A 20,815-nucleotide genomic window follows, 5' to 3' on the forward strand; every position below is an offset into this window, starting at 1 on the left:
ACGTTTAAACATGTAGTGTTCGCTGTCTTTTATGAGGACATCGAGGTCCACTGTAATCCTAGATGAGACTGTCCCATTTTCTCGCTGAGAATCCCCCAGGAAAAGGGGAAACTCCACTGGCGATCCAGCTTCTTTGCTAGATGTCTCCTATGGCAACCAGGACGAGGCGTTATTTACGGATTGGCCCCGCCCTCTTTCTCTACAAATCGAACAACGATTGGTCCGGAGGCGCGGCGCTGGCGCAAGGAGGCGGACTTAGTCCCCTCAGCTCAGGCTGGGCCCCGCCGCCATTTTGGGTTGTGTGGGTTTCCGAGACCCTCTGAGCTGGGCCTCGCCCGCGGAGGTTCCGCAAATCGCCGGCCAGTGGTACGCGTCCGAGTGTCAGGTTGGAGCCGGGAAGCGTCCCTGGGGGTACCGGCGGCGGGGGCAGGATGAGCGCGGAGGCGGCGGACCGGGAGGCAGCCACCTCCAGCCGGCCCTGCACCCCGCCGCAGACCTGCTGGTTCGAGTTCCTGCTAGAGGAATCGCTGCTGGAGAAACATCTGCGCAAGACCTGCCCGGGTAAGCGCGGCGCCTACACCCGGAGGGAAGCGGGACCCGTCCACCGGCACCTGGCTCGCCGGGCTCTCAGGACCCGCGCCTCCTCGGCCACATAGCTGGGGGGCGCAGGAGGCGCGAATTCGAGCCAAGCTCTGGCGGGGTTCCCCCGCTAAACATTAAGCCTCCCAGTGCGGGGGCACCGCCGGGAAGGGTTTAAAAAACGCAAAACAAAGGCCCTCCCGCTTCCCTCCCCTTTGGTCCTTTTACCGTTTGCGGTTTTAGCTCCTTTGAGGTGGTCTTGTGAGATTGAGTGCGTCCGGGAGGCTGGATCTGACACACCCCTACAGAACTCCGGGCTGTGATCAATTTAGAGACGGAGAGTAATTGCTGTTCTAGTGCTGATCTTGATGCTAATTCTTTATATTTTAGGTTCTTATTTAAACGTTTTGTTTCTCAACGAGGGGATTTTACCGACTCCTAATTATTTTTTTCCCCCAAGTTGGTCTATAAATTAAAAGGAGAAAACCTCCGAGAGCAGGGAATGTTATACATTTGTAACATGGTTGTTTAATGATGATCATGATTAATATCCCAATTAGTGGGTGCTGTTAGAGAAGGAGAGAAACGGCAGGCATTTCTGGAAAGAGGTACTGGTATGACCAGGTAAGTTTCTTGAATAGTATTTTGCTGATACAGTTCAAATCCAGATGTAGCTTGTTGAATCTATGTTAGCCTTAACTGATGGAGACAACTGTGGGAGAAGTTAGTGGTTTCATTCAAGCAGTTTTACCACCTGTATGATGTTATGTTCCTTTAATTCTTTGCTTTTCATATTTATTGAATGTTCTGGGTGCCATGCTTAATACTTCACATCTGTTATCTCATTTAATTCGGTGTTCATAATCACAGGTAGGTGGTGGTATTCTCTATTTGCATTGATGGAAACAGGTGCAGAGAGGTAATTTGATGCAGGTTGATATTGGTTATTTGCTAAACTGGAAATCTATAGTCATCATGTTCTTACTTCTAAAGTGTTTTCTTCTTCATGATTCTGTTAACCCTTTCTCCTTACGTACCACCCTTCCTCCTTACTTACCACCCTTCCTGATCTTTCATGTAATCCCTAAGCACTCTTATAAATCATATTCCTTAGTCATCATAACTACACAGCTGTTGGGATTTTTTTTTGTGGCCCAAAGCCAGTATAGTGAAACCTTTCGCATCTTTGTAATTGAAAGTTAAAATTAAATTTATTTTCTTTTAAACCCTAGATCCTGCACCAGTTCAACTTATTGTTCAGTTTTTGGAACAGGCTTCCAAACCTTCAGTAAATGAACAAAACCAGGTGCAGCCTCCACCTGATAACAAGAGAAATCGTATTTTAAAACTACTTGCTCTTAAAGTTGCTGCACATCTGAAGTGGGACTTAGACGTATTAGAGAAAAGGTATTCAAGATTTAAAAGAAATTTATTTTGAAATACTATTTAGATTTTTTGTTTTATTTTTATATATGCTTTTCTGATACCAGCCCTAAAATGCAACTTATATTCTGTATGTTCCTGGTAATATATGCACCTGTTTTTCAAAAGGTATAAAAAAGTATTTGAATGTTATGTGAATTTAAATCACCTTTTCATTTTTTTTTTTTTTTAATTTATTTTTGAGAGAGAGCGCACAAGCAGGGGAGGCTCAGAGAGAGACGGAGTCAGAATCTGAAGCAGGCTCCAGGCTCCGAGCTGTCAGCACAGAGCCTGATGTGGGGCTCGATCCCATGACGCTGGGATCGTGACCTGAGCCAAAATCGAGTTGGATGCTCAACACACTGAGCCATCCAAGCACCCCCTCACAATTTTAAAAGAACTCCTTGTAAGGGCATCTGGGTGGCTCAGATGGTTAAGCATCTGACTCTTGATCTCAGCTCAGGTCTTGGTTTTAGGGTCATGAGTTCAAGCCCCACAGTGGGCTCCACACTGGGCATGGAGCCTACTTAAAAAAACAAAAAAAAAAAGTACCTTGTAAAATTCAGAAATCAGAAATAATAGAGGAGGGAGACAAGTACTTTTAATGTTTTTGTGTAGTTTTTGTTGTTTTTCTCTCTATTTTTTAGAAGTACTCTTTATACCCACTGTGGGGTCCAAACTCCTAACCCTGAGATCGCTAGTTGGATGCTCTACTGACAGCCAGCCAGGCACCCTTCTTCCTATATTTTTAAACAAAGTTGTGATCATACCCTAACCTATATACACTGTTGTGATTTCTTTGTTTCTTTTTTTCCCATATAACAGTAACATGAACATTTCCCCATTTTGTTTTTTGGAGATAATTCCGTCATGTGGATAATTGATTAACTGTCTTCCATTGATGTTTAGTTTGTTTCTACTTTTCAATTTTAATAAATCACAGAGCCTTAAATACCTTTGTCATTAAATTTCATCTGAGTTTTTGGTTACATCCTTAGTACAGATTATTAAGTTGCTGACTCAGGTGGTATAAACATTTTTAAATCCCATGATGTATACTGCCAGATTGCATTCCAAGAGAGTTGTACTAGTTCACGTTCTCACTGGTAGTGTTTAAACACTTTGTTTTCACCACCCTTCTCCAGATTAAAGAATTCTTTAATCTAAGGTGAGGCTATACATTAATAGACTTGAGGCCTGTCAAGAGGTAGTAATGTGGACCCAAAAAGTATGATGTATATGATGCAGTTGGAAATTGAACACTGGGATATTTGATAAGCAACTGAAAACTTTTTGTAAGTTATTTCAAAATTTTTTAATGTTTATTTTTGAGAAAGAATGTGTGTGTGGGGGGAGGGGCAGATAGAGAGGAGGACAGGATCTGAAGCTGGCTCTGTGCTGACAGCAGACAACCCGATGCAGGGCTTGAACGCATAAACCTTGAGATCATGACCTGAGCTGAAGTTGGACGCTTAACCAACTGAGCCACCCAGATGCCCCATAAGACTTTCTAAGTTTATTTTTACTTATTTTTTTGAGAGAGAACAAGCAGAGGAGAGAGAGAGAAAGGGACAGAGGATCTGAAGCAGGCTCTGAGCTGACAGCAGAGAGCCCTGTGTGGGGCTCGAACTCATAAACTGTGATAACATGATCTGTGCTGAAGTCAGAAGCTTAACTGAGCTACCCAGGCACCCCCAACTGAAATATGTTTAGATGTGAAATTAATACAGTGACTATATCGAGTTAATGTTTTAAAAGTTTTATTTAAGTAAACTCTACACCCAACGTGGGGCTCAAACTCACAACCCCAAGGTCAAGTTGCATGCCCTTCTGACTGAGCCAGCCACGTGCCACTGTTGAATTAATTTTTTGAGATCAATTCTGAAACACGGAAGAAATGATTTAATGTTAAAAATTTGCTTTATGATAGTATGGGAAGGGGAAGAAGTGAGCAAGAGTAGAGATGAAAGCATATTAGCCATCAGTCCATAATTGTTGAAACTAGATGATGGGCACATGGGGGTTCATTATATTCTGACTGCTTTTGTGTATGTTTAAGTTGTTTTCATAAAGAAAATTTTAAAAATCTTTAAAAACGTAGTATTTTTTTAAAGGTTCATTTGGAGGCAGAGAGGGAGCGAGAATCCCAAGCAGGCAATGCAGGGCTTGATCTCATGAACCATGCTTGAGATCATGACCTGAGCTGAAATCAGGAGTTGGATGCTTAACCAACTGAGCCACCCAGGCACCCCTGAAATTTAATATTTTCATACAAGTTGTTGAGACAGATTAATAAAATAGCCTCAGATTTAGTCCTTTAACAATGTAATTATTTTCAGTGAAAATACTGAATTGTGTATTTTATGCTTCTTATGCAGATGTGTACCTTTTGTTTCTTTAAGTTTGTCTGTTCCAGTATTGAATATGCTGCTAAATGAACTGCTGTGCATCAGTAAAGTTCCTCCTGGGACAAAGCATGTGGATATGGATCTGGCCACTTTACCTCCGACCACTGCCATGGCTATCCTTCTCTACAACAGATGGTAAATTTTTTCATAGACCTCAAATGTGTTGGGCAGCCTGTGTGTAATTGCCCTCTGGCTTTCAGGGATGTGCTTTTAAGGGTCCCCTATACCCTGGAGAGCTCTTGGAGGATCTTGGAAACTGGGAGTCTGATGGTAGAGAAAATTATGACTGCATATATGAGAAAAGCATTCTGATAAAAATGTGGATGATTTATGAAGGTCTTATTCATATCGATTGAAAGTTCAGCTAATTTATAATAACAAATGTTCTAAGTAGTACTTAAAAAATAATTTAAGTGACATTTGCAATGTGTTAAATTTTCTTTTTCTTATCTGTCCTTCAGGGCAATTAGGACAATTGTTCAAAGCAGTTTTCCTGTCAAGCAGGCCAAACCTGGACCTCCTCAGTTAAGTGTGTAAGTCAGCAGATGGGACCGTTGGTTGACACTTTTTGTCATCAGAATTAAAAAAATTTTATTTGCATGTTTTTAATAACCTCTGGTACCGAAGGAGTAGAGTTAGAGGAGGGCACAAGGCCTACGTGCAGGTAGGTTTGGGGAGTTAGAAGGGTGACAGAATCAGGCAGTGCTCTGGATATCTATAGTAGAGAGCTCTGGAAAAAGGAATGCATTGTGACTTGTGCCTTTCATCTTAGTGTTAATTCCCCTGCTCCAAAGTATTACGATTTTTTTCATTTAATTTACATGAAGATATATTTGTTCTGTATGTAGGGAAATTGTTTTAATATGTAAAATTAGTTTAGAATACGAAAAATTACCAGAGTTATCTGTGGAGTTTTAAACCTAATTCTTATAATTTTTTTTAATGTTTATTTTTGAGAGCGCACGGGCAGGGGAGGAGCAGAGACAGAAAAGGAGACACAGAATTTGAAGTAGGCTCCAGGCTCTGAGCTTCAGCACAGTCTGACATGGGGCTCAAATCCGTGGACCACAAGGACGTGACCTGAGCCAAAGTTGGATGCTTAACCAACTGAGCCACTCAGGCACCCCTAAACCTAATTCTTAAATTCTAGGTTAGCAGCTTACCCAAATTTGGAGCTAGAGACATAGTTTCTAACTTGATAGAAATGAGCTTTTGCTGCCAATAAGGTTTAGTCTTAAATTGAGGGTTTTGTTTTTGTTTTTCAACACAAAGCAAATGAAAAAATAATGGTAAATGAACATCATAATTGAGTTTTTGTTTTTTCAAGAGTGAAAAGAAGTAGTATTAACATTTTTATTTAAATTCTGCCTCATTTTGAAGAATGATGCTCTGAAGTTAAGAATTTTTAGTCTTGAAAAATGTTAAATACTTCTCAATCTTTTCTCTTTTAGCATGAACCAGATGCAACAGGAGAAAGAACTAACAGAAAATATTTTGAAAGTAGTGAGTATCAGCATCAGTTACACATTTCTGGGGTGCATTCAGAGCATGTTCACATGCTTCCTCTAACCTTAGATATGCAAGAGTTGGCAGGGTCTGGAAGCAGTGATGTATAGGTTTTTATTGTTAGAACATAGTTTGGTAACAATTGTAAATCATACAGCTTTTCAGTGTAGTGCTTTACCACCAATTCTGTTGTCCAATTTTTATACTTTAGCAGATAAGAGAAATCACAGTTACAGATGATATCTTCATATTTTTCCCCAAAATTTTACAATTAACATAGATTTTATTTTATTTTTCTTTACGACAAAACTTTATTTTATGTTATTTTATTTTATGTTATTTTATGTTGTTATTTTATGTTCTGTTGTTTTATGTTATGTGATTTTATGTTATTTTACTTTATGTTATTTTATGTTATGTTTTATTTTACTTTATGTTATGTTTTATTTTATTTTACGTTATGTTATGTTATTTTATGTTATGTTATTTTATGTTATGTTATTTTATGTTATGTTATTTTATGTTATGTTATTTTATGTTATGTTATTTTATCTTATTTTGTTATGTTATTTTATGTTATGTTATTTTATCTTATTTTATGTTATGTTATTTTATGTTATGTTTTATTTTATTTTATGTTATTTTATGTTATGTTATTTTATTTTGTTATTTTATGTTATTCTATTTTATGTTATTCTATTTTATGTTATTTTATTTTTTTATTTTATGAAATTTATTGTCAAATTGGTTTCCATACAACACCCAGTGCTCATCCCAACAGGTGCCCTCCTCCATGCCCATCAGCCACTTTCCCCTCCCCACCCCCCCACATGTATTATATTTTAAAATTATTTTTGCAGGGGCGCCTGGGTGGCTCAGTCGGTTGAGTGTCCAACTTCGGCTCAGGTCATGATCTCCTGGTCTGTGAGTTCGAGCCCCGCATCAGGCTCTGTGCCGACAGCTCAGAACCTGGAGCCTGCTTCCTATTCTGTGTCTCCCCGTCTCTCTCCCTCTCCACCACGCGTCCTCTCTGTCTCTCAAAAACTAAATAAACATAAAAAAAATTTTAAAAAATTACTTTGCAGTCACAAAAATACAGTAGTTATTGTTTAAAAGAATTTTTTTAAGTTAACTTGTTTTGAGAGAGAAAGTGTGAGCAACGGAGGGGCAGAGAGAGGGAGATAGAGAATCCCATGCAGGCTCCATGCTGTCAGCGCAGAGCCTCACACAGGGCTTGATCTCATAAACCCGGAAGATTATGACCTGAGCCAAAACCGGGAGTTGGACGCCCAACCGACTGAGACACCCAGGCACCCCTATAGCAGTTATTTTTTTAATGTAGTTAATACAAAAGTGGAAATGTGGGAGTTTCCATAATTTAAAAATGATCTCTGTAATTCCATGACCCCTACAGTGCACCAGAAACAAGAAACACTGTGTAAAGTCTAGGGGCTGGGAGAGGAGAGAAACATTCTATATTTATATAAAGTTAACGTGCTGTAGTAGTTTGAATGCTTATTTATATTTTTTGTGAGACATAGAGCAAGCGGAGGGGCAGAGAGAGAGGGAGAGAGCCTCTGTCAGCACAGAGCATGATGCAGGGCTTGACTCACAACCACGAGATCATGGCCTGAGCTATAATCAAGAGTCCAGGACCCTTAACTGACTGAGCCACCGAGGCGCCCCATTATGCTGTAGTATTTTGAATGTGGAGAAAAAAAACCCTGCATCATTTTATTTTTGTTACTAGTGCCTACTTAAACGGTGGCTGACACATTGATGCATATAAACATTTCTTGAAGAAATCAGTGGAAGCAAATCTTTAGAGCACTTTTATCTTGTTTTGTAAAAAAAATAAAAAGGTACCTTTTCTACTTTGTATTTTCTAATTTCTAAATAGGAACTTTTACTGTATTTTTAAAAATTTAACTATTTCAACAGATTTAATTGCACTCTTGCTGTGTTAAATTTTTTTAATAGCTTAGTACACCAAGTTATTGAGTGTCCTGTGTATATATTTTGGTTAGTTTTCTGTGATGTTTGTATTTTAATAATTTGTTTATTGAATTTTTGTAGCTAAAAGAGCAAGCTTCTGATTCTATTTTGGTACTAGAGGCAGCCCTTAAATTAGACAAGGATCTTTATGTCCACACAATGAGAACACTAGATTTGTTGGCAATGGAGCCAGGCACGGTAAATGGAGAAACTGAGAGTTCTACTGCTGGATTGAAAATCAGAACTGAGGAGATGCAGTGCCAGGTACTTATTTCAATATTCAATCAATGCATGGCAAAGTTTTGGAAAATCTTACATGAGGTCATTCTAGTATTTTTAATTAGAATTCCTCCCTTTGTCTTTTTGATTTTTGACTTAAGATGCTATTAAAATTTTGACTCATAATTAATTTGTAAATTTTATGACTTCACTTGAAATTTTCCTGAAAGAAATGGAAGGGAAATTTCATTTGATTTATGGCCTCTGAGATAGTTTCCCAATTGTGTTTAAGAGACAGACTCTGAATACTGAGAATGCAGTGAGTATGTAAACAATTCTACAGTTCATTCATATTGTTAGATAATTAAACCAAAAAAAACCCCGAACCCCAGAACAAATACTATGCTAGACTTTGAAAAATGTTGGCCCCTAGAGAAAATAACTAGTTTTTCAAGGGTCTTCATTGAAGGTGGTTCTGTAACTCTGGGCTCTAGTTCCTTTGAAAGCTTTCAGTTGATATTGTTGTGAGATACTGCGTATTTGTGTTGTCTTTTTCTCCGCTGGATTGTAAACTCTCTGAAATCTCTATTTTAACGTGTATTTTGCATCTTCCTCACTTTCTAGCAGAGAACCTTAGGTATAACAAATTTTAAAATATTCAAAAACTGCGTAAAAAGGGCCACGAAGATAGTGTGTTTTATATTCTGCATTCTCTTCTTTGTGGGAGTTGGCGCGTCATCTTCTGTTTTTAAACAGGCAGTTCTTTTTTTAAGTAAATTAATAGTTACAGTAAATTCTGCCCCCAAAGTGGGGCTTGAGCTCACAACCCTGAGATCAAGAGTCACGTGTTCTACCGACTAAGCCAGCCAAGCACCCCTTGCGTGATTGCTTTTTTTTAAGTGTATTTATTTCTTTTGAGAGTGCACGTGTAGGAGAGGGGCAGGTGAGAGAAAGAGAATTCCAATCAGCTCTGCGCTGATAGCACAGATCCTGTTGTGGGGCTCGATTCCACGGACCGTGAGTTCATGACTTGAGCCAGAATCAAGAGTAGGACGCTTAACTGACTGAGCCGTCCAGGCACCTGCTGATTTCTTCAGTCACTGTTTCCCATTCCTGAAATGGGCAGAAGTAGCTATGACAACGTGTTGGGAGGTGCCTTTTCAGATTAGCTGGTTGTAGAGTTGAAGATAATCATTTTTTCAGTACCTGATGAGATGGCAGTCACAGTTGGAATAGGAGTAATGAGAATTGACATTTGGGAACATCTTTAAATAGTAGTGAAACTTACATATAAGAGGGTTTATGGTACTATATTGTAGTCACAGAGTCTATTTAAAAATAATTGGTAATGTTTCTGATTTTCACGATCTAGTGGGTGATACAATCTGAAAAACAAAACAGCTGTTAATAAAACATCTCAGTGTGCTAGGTAAACTATCAAATACTTTTTTTATTTAAAAAAAATTTTTTTTTAACGTTTATTTATTTTTGAGACAGAGAGAGACAGAGCATGAATGGGGGAGGGTCAGAGAGAGGGAGACACAGAATCTGAAACAGGCTTCAGGCTCTGAGCTGTCAGCACAGAGCCCGACGTGGGGCTCGAACTCACGGACCGCTAGATCGTGACCTGGCTGAAGTCGGACGCTTAACCGACTGAGCCACCCAGGCGCCCCTCAAATACTTTCTTAATTATATAGCTGAGTCCTAATTCTGTGCCTTGAATGGCAAATTAGCAGCAATACTTATTTCCCAGCACATTAATATTTAAAGCACATTCTTTACATTACTAAAATTTACCTGATTCTAAAGGAAAATCTTTAAATTCTTTTCCCAGTAAGAGCAAAAATATTTGCTGTCAGGGCAACTTTGTTATCAGGCTTTTTGTTTGTTTTAACTTATTAACTACCTCTTAATTATAGAATTTAAACTTGTTTTATGTATTTATGTGGGGCTTAAATTCATACCCTGAGATCGGGAGTTACATGCTGTATGGAGCCAGCCGGGCATGCCTAGAATTTAAACTTGTTTTAATGGGGGTGCTTGGCTGGCTCAGTTGGTAAAGCATTTGACTCTTGATCTCAGAGTTGTAAGTTGGAGGCCCACTTTGGGTATAGAGATTTCCTAAAAAAGAAATCTGAAAAAAAAAAAAAAACCCACAAAAAAACCCCTTGTTTTAATGTTAGTATAGTGATACTTGAAAATACCTTTTTGGTATCTTGTACTGTGTGCCTGGAAAGGGGAATTACATGTAACTGTAATGTCTGTGTGTGTATAAATACCTGTATATCCTGTTTGTTTGTTTGTTTGTTTGTTTGTTTCTTTCTTTCTCTCTTTGTCTTCCTTTTCTTTCTTCCTTCCTTCCTTTCTTTCTTTCCTTTCTTTTCTTTCTTTCTTTTCTTTCTTTTCTTTCTCACCCTTTGATCCAGATGGGAGGAAGCACTCTAGAATGAAAATCAGCCACACATTTAATGTGGACTAAATAGTAAGAAGCAGTATCCTACAGGCTGAGAATTCATCTTGATTAGCTCAAGAGGACAGAATGTGTACATATGATACATATCAGTAAAGAGGAGTTCTGTGATGTGTATCAGACTGTTAGAGGTTAGAAGTTTGGAAGAGGAATAAGTATCTGTTTGCTAAGATTGGTTTGATGTAGATGGAAATAAGAGATAGGGAGTGAAGTTTATTTCCAGGATCTGATAAGAATTGGGAATTGAGAAGACTGGTGTGGTTGAAATAGAGGAGAATAGAGAGGTTTTTTTTTTTTTTTTTTTTTTTTTTTTTTTTTTTTCAACGTTTTTTATTTATTTTTGGGACAGAGAGAGACAGAGCATGAACGGGGGAGGGGCAGAGAGAGAGGGAGACACAGAATCGGAAACAGACTCCAGGCTCCGAGCCATCAGCCCAGAGCCTGACACGGGGCTCGAACTCACAGACCGCGAGATGGTGACCTGGCTGAAGTCAGACGCTTAACCGACTGCGCCACCCAGGCGCCCCGAGAATAGAGAGTTTTGAAGAGAGAAGTTAGTCCAGATTCTGAGATCGTTAAAGATCGGGCCCAAGGGGTTTGAACTTTATCCTACTTGGGATAATTTGAAGACTTTTTAAGAAAGTCAGATCTGTCAGCACTGTGTAGAATAAACTTTTGAGGCAGGATATTAGGAGCCTTAGGGATCTGGGTTCGAGCCTGGGCTCTGCCAGTACTTGGTTATATGCCTTTTAGCAGACATTGTCACTTCTGAGCTTTATTCCTGTCCATAAAATGTTCAAGTTGAATTAAACAATCTGAGTCCTTGAATTCTGCATTTAGTGAGTCTAGGCATCGATTGAAGAAGGTTCTTGAAGAAATACACAATTTTTTTTAAGTAGGCTCCACACCCATCATGGGGCTCAGAGTCATGACCCTGAGATCAAGAGTCACATGCCCTATCAACTGAGCCATCCAGGTGTCCCAGAAATTCACAAATTCTATTGGTACTTTTTTAGTTGTCTTTTTCTATCCTTTCATTGTCATTAATTCAGATTTTTCTCAGTGTTCACTCTGGCCAGGCAGTTACACAAAGTGGGGAGACCCCACTTTGAAAGAAGCATAGATGATAGAGAATCCATCATGATGTTGAGTAGCAGCAACGGTGACAGTAAAATCTAGTTGACAGGGGCAGCCCGAGCAAGAGTATAGCTAGCTGCTGCTCTTGGCATGTAGTGCTGGTGGCTGCAGGTGATAAGAGTCCAGTGTTGAGATGACCACAGCACTCACTAGGTCAGTTTTGGCTCTTATCTTGGCTCTTTGCCTCCCTTGCCCTTTTGTTTCCAAAGGTCGATCCTTGGGCCAAGTAATTCTGTAGACCACCCTAAATCTTACCATTTAAATCTGTTTTCTCCTTAAATCAGTCCACTGGATTCTGTTGCTTGTGACTAAGAACATTGACTATTCCATTGCTTGCTGAAATACAGTTTTTTTTCCTGTATATGTACTAGTGTTTTGCTGAGATAAACATAATTTCGAGTTTTGTTAGCTCTTCAGTTCATGAAAATTTACTAAGCAAATTGGTATTCATTACCATTTTAGGTGTGTTATGATTTGGGTGCAGCATACTTCCAGCAAGGCTCTACAAATGCAGCTGTTTATGAAAATGCCAGAGAAAAATTTTTTAGAACCAAAGAACTAATTACAGAGGTAAATACAGTGATAACAGGCACATAATATTTAGTTCTTAAAGAGTCTATATATGTTTTTGGGTTTAATTTTTCTGATGATTAAAAAAACAAATGTTCATTGTGGTACATTTGGCAAGTTTTAGAAAGTACTAAAAGCATTTTGAAAATCTGTATTACTACTGCCTAGTAATTACCCCTTTTGCCATTTTAGCTTATTTTCTTCCAGGTTTCAGTCTTTGTTTTTATACAGTTAAGGTTGTATTAACTATATATACTATATTGTTATCATGCTTAAATCTTTGAATAGACATTTAAAGATCTTCATGTAGATGTGCTGTGATTTACTTCATTTCTCTAATGTTTGGGCATTTATGTTTACTGTTTTTATTTATCATAAAGCTATAATATCTCTGTCTCCAAGCGTAAGACTTTTTTTGGTTTTAAGATGCTCTCAAGTTAAATTCCTACAAGTAGAATCATCATGTCAGTAAATTGTAATGTCAGTAATCATCATGTCAGTAATTTTGTAAAGGCTGTGAAACATAAAACCAAATTGCTTTCCAGGTACATTTCTCTCGGTACTCCGATCAGCAGTGAGGGTTTTTTTGTTTTTGTTTTTTTCCTCCAATTGCTAATTTGGTGGGTGAAATACACGAACTTTAACACATTTACATTTCCTTAATTCCTGGTAAAGGTGAGCTTTTCATATGTTTATCACTTGCATTTTTCTTCTTATGATTCTGACAACTGAATTTTAAAATATGTAGCTAGGTTTTTGTTTGGTGCCTAGAAAAACTCCCATTTCAGTCTCTCCTTTTCAGAAAAATTGATTAAATGCTCAAGAGATTTGCTTTAAATCTATTCTAGATCTTTTGGGAATCCACATTTTACTTTGCCCAGGCAGCTCATCAGATTTGCTCTGTTCTTACATATTTTTAAATGTTTTAAGCTTGTTTTAAACAGTGTTCACTCTTTTTTAATGTCTAAATTGTTATACATACTTTGATGATGATGTTTACCTTTTGTATGTTGGCCTGAAGTCTGCAGACTTTTTGGTAAAGGACCAAATAGTAGATATTTTAGGCTTTGTGGGCTATATGCAGTTTATGTTGCATATTCTCATTTGTTACTATGTTTTTTCCCCTTTACAACCTTAAGTATGATTCTCAGCTCAAAGGCTGTATAAAAATAGGCCACAGGCCAAATGCCTGTGAACAATAGTTTGCTGACCCTTGCTCTAAACTTTCAACTTTTTCATTTTTTATGGTACTTCCAGCCCTGAATTTTCCATTACATTTTATTGTACTGTTAAAATGCATTGAATGGGTACTATACTATTGTTTTCTGTTACATTGATGGATAATGATGTATACCTCTTACTTTACAGATAGGTTCATTATCTCTTCATTGTACCATAGATGAGAAGCGGTTAGCGGGCTATTGTCAAGCGTGTGATGTTCTTGTACCTTCTTCTGATAGTACATCTCAACAGTTGACACCATATAGTCAAGTCCATATTTGTTTGAGATCTGGCAACTATCAGGTAAGATATCTGATGGGGAAATAATAGGGTGGTTGGAAAGCTTTGGAAGCCAGACAGAACTCATTTTAAATTCTGGCATCGCCATTTACTAGTTGTGTGATTTGGGGCATGTAAAACTGTCAGATTGGCCTATAAAATGGTAATAATTACCCCATTTCATAGGTCTTAGGAGAATCAAGTGACAAGTTATAAAGTCTAAGCAGTGCACTGTAGAGATGTTGAGTCATTATTGATAATTTTTCTTGAAGGTATAGAATTTGCCTGTGTTAAGTAAATTCTTCAAGAAACTGTAAGCAGGACTTTTAACTTTTAAAATTACAGGTAAAGAATTGTTAGTTTTATGGAGCCTTAAGTCTGGTGTCTGACTTGAAAGTGTGGCTTTTGTAGCCCAGCCTTATTAGCCACTGTAAGACTGGGGGTAAAAATGAGCAAAGCGGTATTTGTAGGTTTGGATGGTCTATTCTAGAGACTGCTTTACCAGTGAGCCTGGTTATTGTCTCGATTTTTACCCATGGAAAACACAGATTAAATTAATCTGTTTATGTTCATTGCCTTCTGTGGATATATATTTTTAGGTTTGTAATGAAAATTACTGGGAATTAGAAATTGTACTTTTGAGGGGCACCTGGGTGGCTCAGTGAGTTAAGTGTTTGACTTCAGCTCAGGTCATGATCTCATGGTTCGTGAGTTTGAGCCTCATGTCGGGCTCTGTGCTGATAGCTCAGAGCCTGGAGCCTGCTTCAGATTCTATGTCTGTGTCTCTCTCTCTCTCTCTCTCTCTCTCTCTCTCTCTCTCTCTCTCTGCCCTTCCCCTGCTCACACTCTGTCTCTCTGTCTCTCTCTCAAAAATATATAAATATTAAAAAAATGTTTTTAATTTTTTTAAATGTTAAAAAAAAAATTGTACTTTTGAAATCTTTATCAGAAAGCCTTCATGCTAGAAAATGAATAGTGCCTTCATGTTACTTCACTCAAAGTAGGAGTCATGAAATGACAAAGCTACAGCCTATCTTTCTTTATTTCTAAGAAAAAAAAATTTTTTTTTTAATTTTTAAATATTTATTTATTTTTGAGAGAGAGAATGAGTGGGGTAGGGGCAGAGAGAGAGGAAGACCCAGAGTCCAAAGCAGGCTCCAGGCCCTGAGCTGTCAGCACAGAGCCTGATGAGGGTCTTGAACTCCCGAACCATGAGATGATGACCTGAGCTGAAGTTGGATGCTTAACCGACTGAGCCACCCAGGCGCCCCTTGAATTTCCTCTTATCGATTGATTCTTCACCTCTCATTTTTGGTCTGTGGTCTTCAATTTAAAAAGGCAGGGTTGGGGGGCAGGTGAGATTTTTACCCTCAATCTTCATTTTAATATTTTAGAAAAGAGTTTTGTAGTAAGTTATTTTCATGATTTTCTTCAATATATATTTTCCGTTGTAGAAAGACTTTTTTTTCTTTTTGGGAAGACTTTTAAAGTAAACAAGCTTCGCCATGATTTTTGAATTGAATACAATTTTATGTCTTGTGTTCTAGGATGTAGTAAAGATTTTTATCGAAGATAACTTAACCTTCAGTTTACCTGTCCAGTTCCGGCAGTCAGTACTAAGGGAACTCTTTCAGAAAGCTCAACAGGGGTAAGTAAGTAAATTGAAGAACTACTTTCTTATTTTTGAATAAAAGAGCAAATGCATTTTGGGTGTATAACAATAGACCTCCAAATCACCTGTAAATCTGTGACAGTACTTTCATCTTTGTTAGTATATGGGAAATTAACATAGTCAGAAGAGCCACTTTAATGTTCATCTGATCCTTAGTAAAAGCATTTGGGGGACAGAAATCAGTGGAATTTGATTCTGTTACCTAATCTGGAGTTTAATTGTCCCTTGACAGATTAAAAACTTTCCTTTTCTGCGCTACCCCCCCACCCCGTGTGTGCCTGAATAACCTAAACTCTTACTTCTCAAGAATAAATAACTCATTCTAGTGAGTGATTTTGGTTTTGTGAAATGTACCTTACTTTTTTTTTTTTTTATTAAAGAGAATGTATTAGTAGATCTACTTTTGTATTCTACAGAAATGAAGCTCTAGATGAAATCTGTTTTAAAGTCTGTGCCTGTAACACAGTCCGTGATATATTGGAAGGTAGAACGATTAGTGTTCAATTTAACCAGCTATTTCTTAGACCTAATAAAGAGAAAATAGACTTTCTTCTTGAGGTAAGACATTTTTTCCCTTTTTGATTTGTAATTTTGCTGTAAGCTTACCAGTGACCTCTTAGTTGCCAAATCTAGTGCCCTCTTTTCTGTCTTCATCTGACTTGCTAATAGTTGCTACTGCTTACAGACTCTCCAACCTTCTCTTCTGCCAGAGCTCTTTGCTCGTTCTCTGTTACTGCGTTTTCCTTCATCCTTCATCAAGACCTCTTTTGCTCTCCCTTTAGTGTTTCTGTTTACAGTAGTTCTGTTTTTGGTGCGCTCATCTTCTCATATCATTTTTTATTCTCATTTAAAGCTTCAGTCATCAGGGGCGCCTGGGTGGCTCAGTCGGTTGGGCACCCGACTTCGGCTCAGGTCATGATCTCACAGCTCATGAGTTCGAGCCTCACATCGGGCTCTGTGCTGACAGCTGGGAGCTCGGAGCCTGGAGCCTGCTTCGGATTCTGTCTCCCTCTTTCTCTGCCCCTCCCCTACTCGCATTCTGTCTCAGTCTCTCTCAGAAATAAATAAACATTAAAGCTTCCGTTATCTGTTTTTTGAACATTCCCAAATTATAATTCTGACCTCTCCTGTGAGGTCCAGAATCTGTGTTTCTGTTGGGTTTTTTGATGTCTGTCTTTAACTGTTTTAATATAAAAGATACTGAGAGAAATACATAAGCATAGTTAATATCACTTAGTTTCAAAAATACTATATTGTCAACATTCTAGAAGTCCTTTTTTTTTTTTTTTTTTTTAAGGATTTTATTTTTAAATTTTTTTTTTTTTTCAACGTTTTTTATTTATTTTTGGGACAGAGAGAGACAGAGCATGAACGGGGGAGGAGCAGAGAGAGAGGGAGACACAGAATCGGAAACAGGCTCCAGGCTCCGAGCCGTCAGCCCAGAGCCGGACGCGGGGCTCGAACTCACGGACCGCGAGATCGTGACCTGGCTGAAGTCGGACGCTTAACCGACTGCGCCACCCAGGCGCCCCAGGATTTTATTTTTAAATAATCACTATACCCAATGTGGGGGCTTGAACTTACATCCCTGAGACTAAGAGTCACATGTTCCACTGACTGAGCCAGCCAGGAAACCCTCTAGAAGTCCTTTTTTTTTAATGCTCTTTACTAAACCCTCTCCATCTCTGCTTCAGAAAATCACTGTCCTGCCTTTTGTGATCATTTCCTTGTTTTTCTTTGTACTTGTATCACCTTTGCATCCTTAAGGAATATTCTTTGTTTTGAACTTGATATAAAAGCATACAGAGTACTTTTTTAATTTTCCTTCACTAAACAGGTTTATGAGCTTTTTTTCCAAGTTGTGTGCATTTATAGTTTGATTTTTTTTCATTGTTGTGTTACAACATGACTATTGTGCAATTCATCCGTTCTTACGACATTTATGTTGTTTACATAATGTAAATGGCTATTTTGCTGCTTGGAACATTATGTATATCTTGGTGTACACATGTATCAGATGTCTACAGAAAATATATCTCTAACATTACTTCTTTTTTTTTTAATTTTTTTTTTTTTTTCAGCATTTTTTATTTATTTTTGGGACAGAGAGAGACAGAGCATGAACGGGGGAGGGGCAGAGAGAGAGGGAGACACAGAATCGGAAACAGGCTCCAGGCTCCGAGCCATCAGCCCAGAGCCTGACGCGGGGCTCAAACTCACGGACCGCGAGATCGTGACCTGGCTGAAGTCGGACGCTTAACCGACTGCGCCACCCAGGCGCCCCATCTAACATTACTTCTTAATATCAGTGTTTTTGTCACCAGCATGCATTGGTCACCATCCTTGTCAACACTTGGTATTGTCAAATTTACCTATGAGGTCATTAAGATTTCAAATTCCATTTCTCTTATTACTAAGGAACTTAGCAGTATTTCTTTTACTTTTTGCTCATAATGAATTTTGTCTTTTGAGGTACCTGTTCCAAGTGAAATGCCTCGTTTTTTCTTTTGGATTGTCTGTTTTTGTCTTTTTTTGGTACAAGTTCTTCGTGTATTTTGTCCCTTACTGATTTTGAATACTGCAGGTATCTTCTCTGAGTTTGACTTCTCTTTTAACTTTCTTTATATTGCTTTAAAAACTCTTAATTTTAGTATAATAAAATTTATCAGTCTTTCCCATAAAGGAAAAGATTAGTGAACTCTCTCTTGTTTAAGGAAGCTTCCTATCCTGTGGTCATGAAGATAGTGTTATATCTTCTAAAAGCTTTGTAGCTTAGCCTTCCTTTCACATTTAGGTCTTTAATCCACTTATAGTTGGTTTTTTGTGTATCATGTGAAGTAGATGGTCTGGTGTCATTTTTTTCTCCTATGACTATCCATTTCTTCCAGCGCCAGTTTTTTTTTTGTTTTGTTTTGTTTTGTTTTAAGTTTATTTTTAAGAGAGAGTATGCACGTACATGGGTGAGGGGCAGAGAGGGAGAGAATCCCAAGCAGGCTTCGCACAGTCATCACACAGCCCGATGCAGACTTGATCTTGTGAACCCGAGCCAAAATCAAGAGTCGGACGCGTAAGCAACTGAGCCACCCAGGGGCCCGTCCAGTACCACTATTTTGGAAGGCTTTTTTTTCCCTACTGATCTGCAGTGCTTTACCTCTATGGAATGCCAGGTGTCCATGCATGTGTGGGCCTGTTACTGGGATCTATTCTGTACCACTTTTCTGTTTGTTCACAGGTCAGCATCCCTGTCATGATAACATTTAAACATAAGCCTTGTTTTTCAAAGTTGTATTGGTTTATGCTTATCCTTTGCATTTTCTTTGCATAGACTCAAATTGTCAAGTTCCACAAATAAGCCTGTTGGATTTTTGTTTGAAGCTATGTAATGTTTAAAAACCAGTTTGAGAAAAGTTAATATCTTCATAGTATTGAGAATTTTGTGAACTGGTACAGTTCTTCATTTATTTAGACATTGTTTGATGTCCTTCAGAGCTTTAGAATTTTTTCCATAGAAGTCTTTTTTGGTTTATGAACTTGAAAATGAAAGTAATTTATGCATTGGCATAGAGGTAGAATTGAACTTTGTGTAATGATTTTGTTTCCAACTACTGTACTAAGCTTTTTTTTCTTTTTTAAGGTTATTTTTGAGAGAGCGAGTGAGAGAGAGCACAAGCAGGGGAGGGGCAGAGAGGTAGTATATTTTTCCTGATTAGTTTTAAGAGGTTTTATAAGAATTTGTCCACTTAAGGCAAACTATAAGAGACTCTTAAATACAGAGAACAAACTGAGGGTTGATGCGGGGGATAAGAGAGAGAGGAAAATGGGTGCTGGGCAGTCCTTGTTGGGATGAGCAAGTGCCAGTGGGTGTTGTAAGTGATGAACTACAGGAATCTACCCCAAAAACCAAGAGCACATGTTACACACTGTATGTTAGCCGTTTGACAATAAATTAAATTGAAAAGTAATAAAATCATAAATGAAAACAATAACTGATCAAAAAAAAGAATTTGCACACTTAATCTAAATATTTATTAAGTTTTTTTTAATGTTTACAGCATTCATAAAGATGTCCCCTATTTCATGTTCTAAGTAAAGAATTGAGCTTAATTAACATTTGTTCTATCACTTATTAAAAGTAACACCTATTCCCTTTGTTTCATGACATGTTTACAGTGTATCACTATGTATGAATAAGTTGTTACAAAAGCATATTTGGGTATTATTAATATTACTTATTAATATTACGATCATTAATATTAATTTATAGTGTGGAGCACAATTATTACAGTGTAAATATTTTATACATCAAGATGCTCAGATGTGATATATGCTATTAGGGTAACCTGTTCATTTGAACATAGTACTTTTACAATACTCTTTCTGAGTATGGTACTTTATTTAAAAATTACTATTTTTTTTTCCTTTTAGTAACAGTTTCATTGAGGTATAGTTCACATATCATACTGTTTACCCATTTAAAGTGTACAACCCAGGGTGCCTAGGTGGTTCAGTCAGTTGAATTTCCAATTTTGTCTCAGCTCATAATCTCGTGGTTCGTGAGTTTGAGCCTTGCATTGGGCTCTGTGCTGATGGCTCAGAACCTGGAGCCTGCTTCAGATTCTGTGTCTCCCTTGGTCTCTGCCTTTCCCCCGTGTTCGTTTGTTCTCTCTCTCTTTCTCTCTCTCACAAATAAACATTAAAAAAATTGTTTTTAATTAAAAAAAATAAAGTGTACAATCCAGTGATGTTTTAGTGTGTGCCTTGATTTGTACAGCCACCACCTCAGTCAGTTTTAGAACATTTTCATCCTCCCTCTTCTACCCCACAACAAAATCTCTTACCTGTTAGCAGTCGTCCCTCATTTTCTCCTAGTCCCTTAACCTCAGGCATCTACGGATCCCCTTTTGTGTCTCTAGATTTGCCTGTTGCCTATGCTGGGCATTTCATATAAACAAAAATATAGGTGGTGTTTTGTTTTTGTTTTTGCTGGCTCTTTACTAAATGTTTTCAAGGTTCATCCATGTTATAGCATGTATTAGTGCTTCATTTTTTATGACTGAATAATACTCCATTAAGTGGATATACTATTCATTGTTCATTTTGTGTATCCATCAGTTGATGGGCTTTAGGGTTATTTCCACTTCTTGACTATTACGAATGCGGCTGTGAACATTCTAGGATTTATTTTTTTATGTTAACATGTCAGAGAATATTTGACAATTTCCTTAGGTTAGGGACTTTGATACTTATTGCTTTATTTTGGCTTCTTGTAAGTAATCTATGGGAGAAATCCTAATCTGATGAATAAACTCAGAATATTACGAGACTGTTATTTGTAAA

General features: G+C 38.0%; 1 protein-coding gene across 4 annotated transcripts in view; it reads left to right on the forward strand.

Annotated features, from left to right (window-relative positions):
- The first annotated feature begins 269 nt into the window (after positions 1-269).
- The window catches only part of INTS8 (integrator complex subunit 8), a 53,514-nt gene continuing 32,968 nt past the window's right edge, over positions 270-20,815 (forward strand). Inside the window, exons 1-10 of one of the 4 annotated variants that reach the window (XM_058698604.1) lie at positions 270-561; positions 1,812-1,986; positions 4,380-4,544; positions 4,871-4,942; positions 5,861-5,912; positions 7,992-8,174; positions 12,199-12,306; positions 13,675-13,830; positions 15,354-15,454; positions 15,895-16,036. In XM_058698604.1, coding sequence (XP_058554587.1) covers positions 432-561; positions 1,812-1,986; positions 4,380-4,544; positions 4,871-4,942; positions 5,861-5,912; positions 7,992-8,174; positions 12,199-12,306; positions 13,675-13,830; positions 15,354-15,454; positions 15,895-16,036 — 1,284 coding nt within the window. In that variant the 5' untranslated portion in view covers positions 270-431. The remainder of the gene's footprint in view (positions 562-1,811; positions 1,987-4,379; positions 4,545-4,870; positions 4,943-5,860; positions 5,913-7,991; positions 8,175-12,198; positions 12,307-13,674; positions 13,831-15,353; positions 15,455-15,894; positions 16,037-20,815) is intronic. The other 3 variants (XM_058698605.1, XM_058698606.1, XM_058698607.1) reach the window with 3 other exon arrangements.

Source organism: Neofelis nebulosa, chromosome 14, assembly GCF_028018385.1.
Source record: "Neofelis nebulosa isolate mNeoNeb1 chromosome 14, mNeoNeb1.pri, whole genome shotgun sequence".
In the NCBI taxonomy this organism is placed as follows: domain Eukaryota; kingdom Metazoa; phylum Chordata; class Mammalia; order Carnivora; family Felidae; genus Neofelis; species Neofelis nebulosa.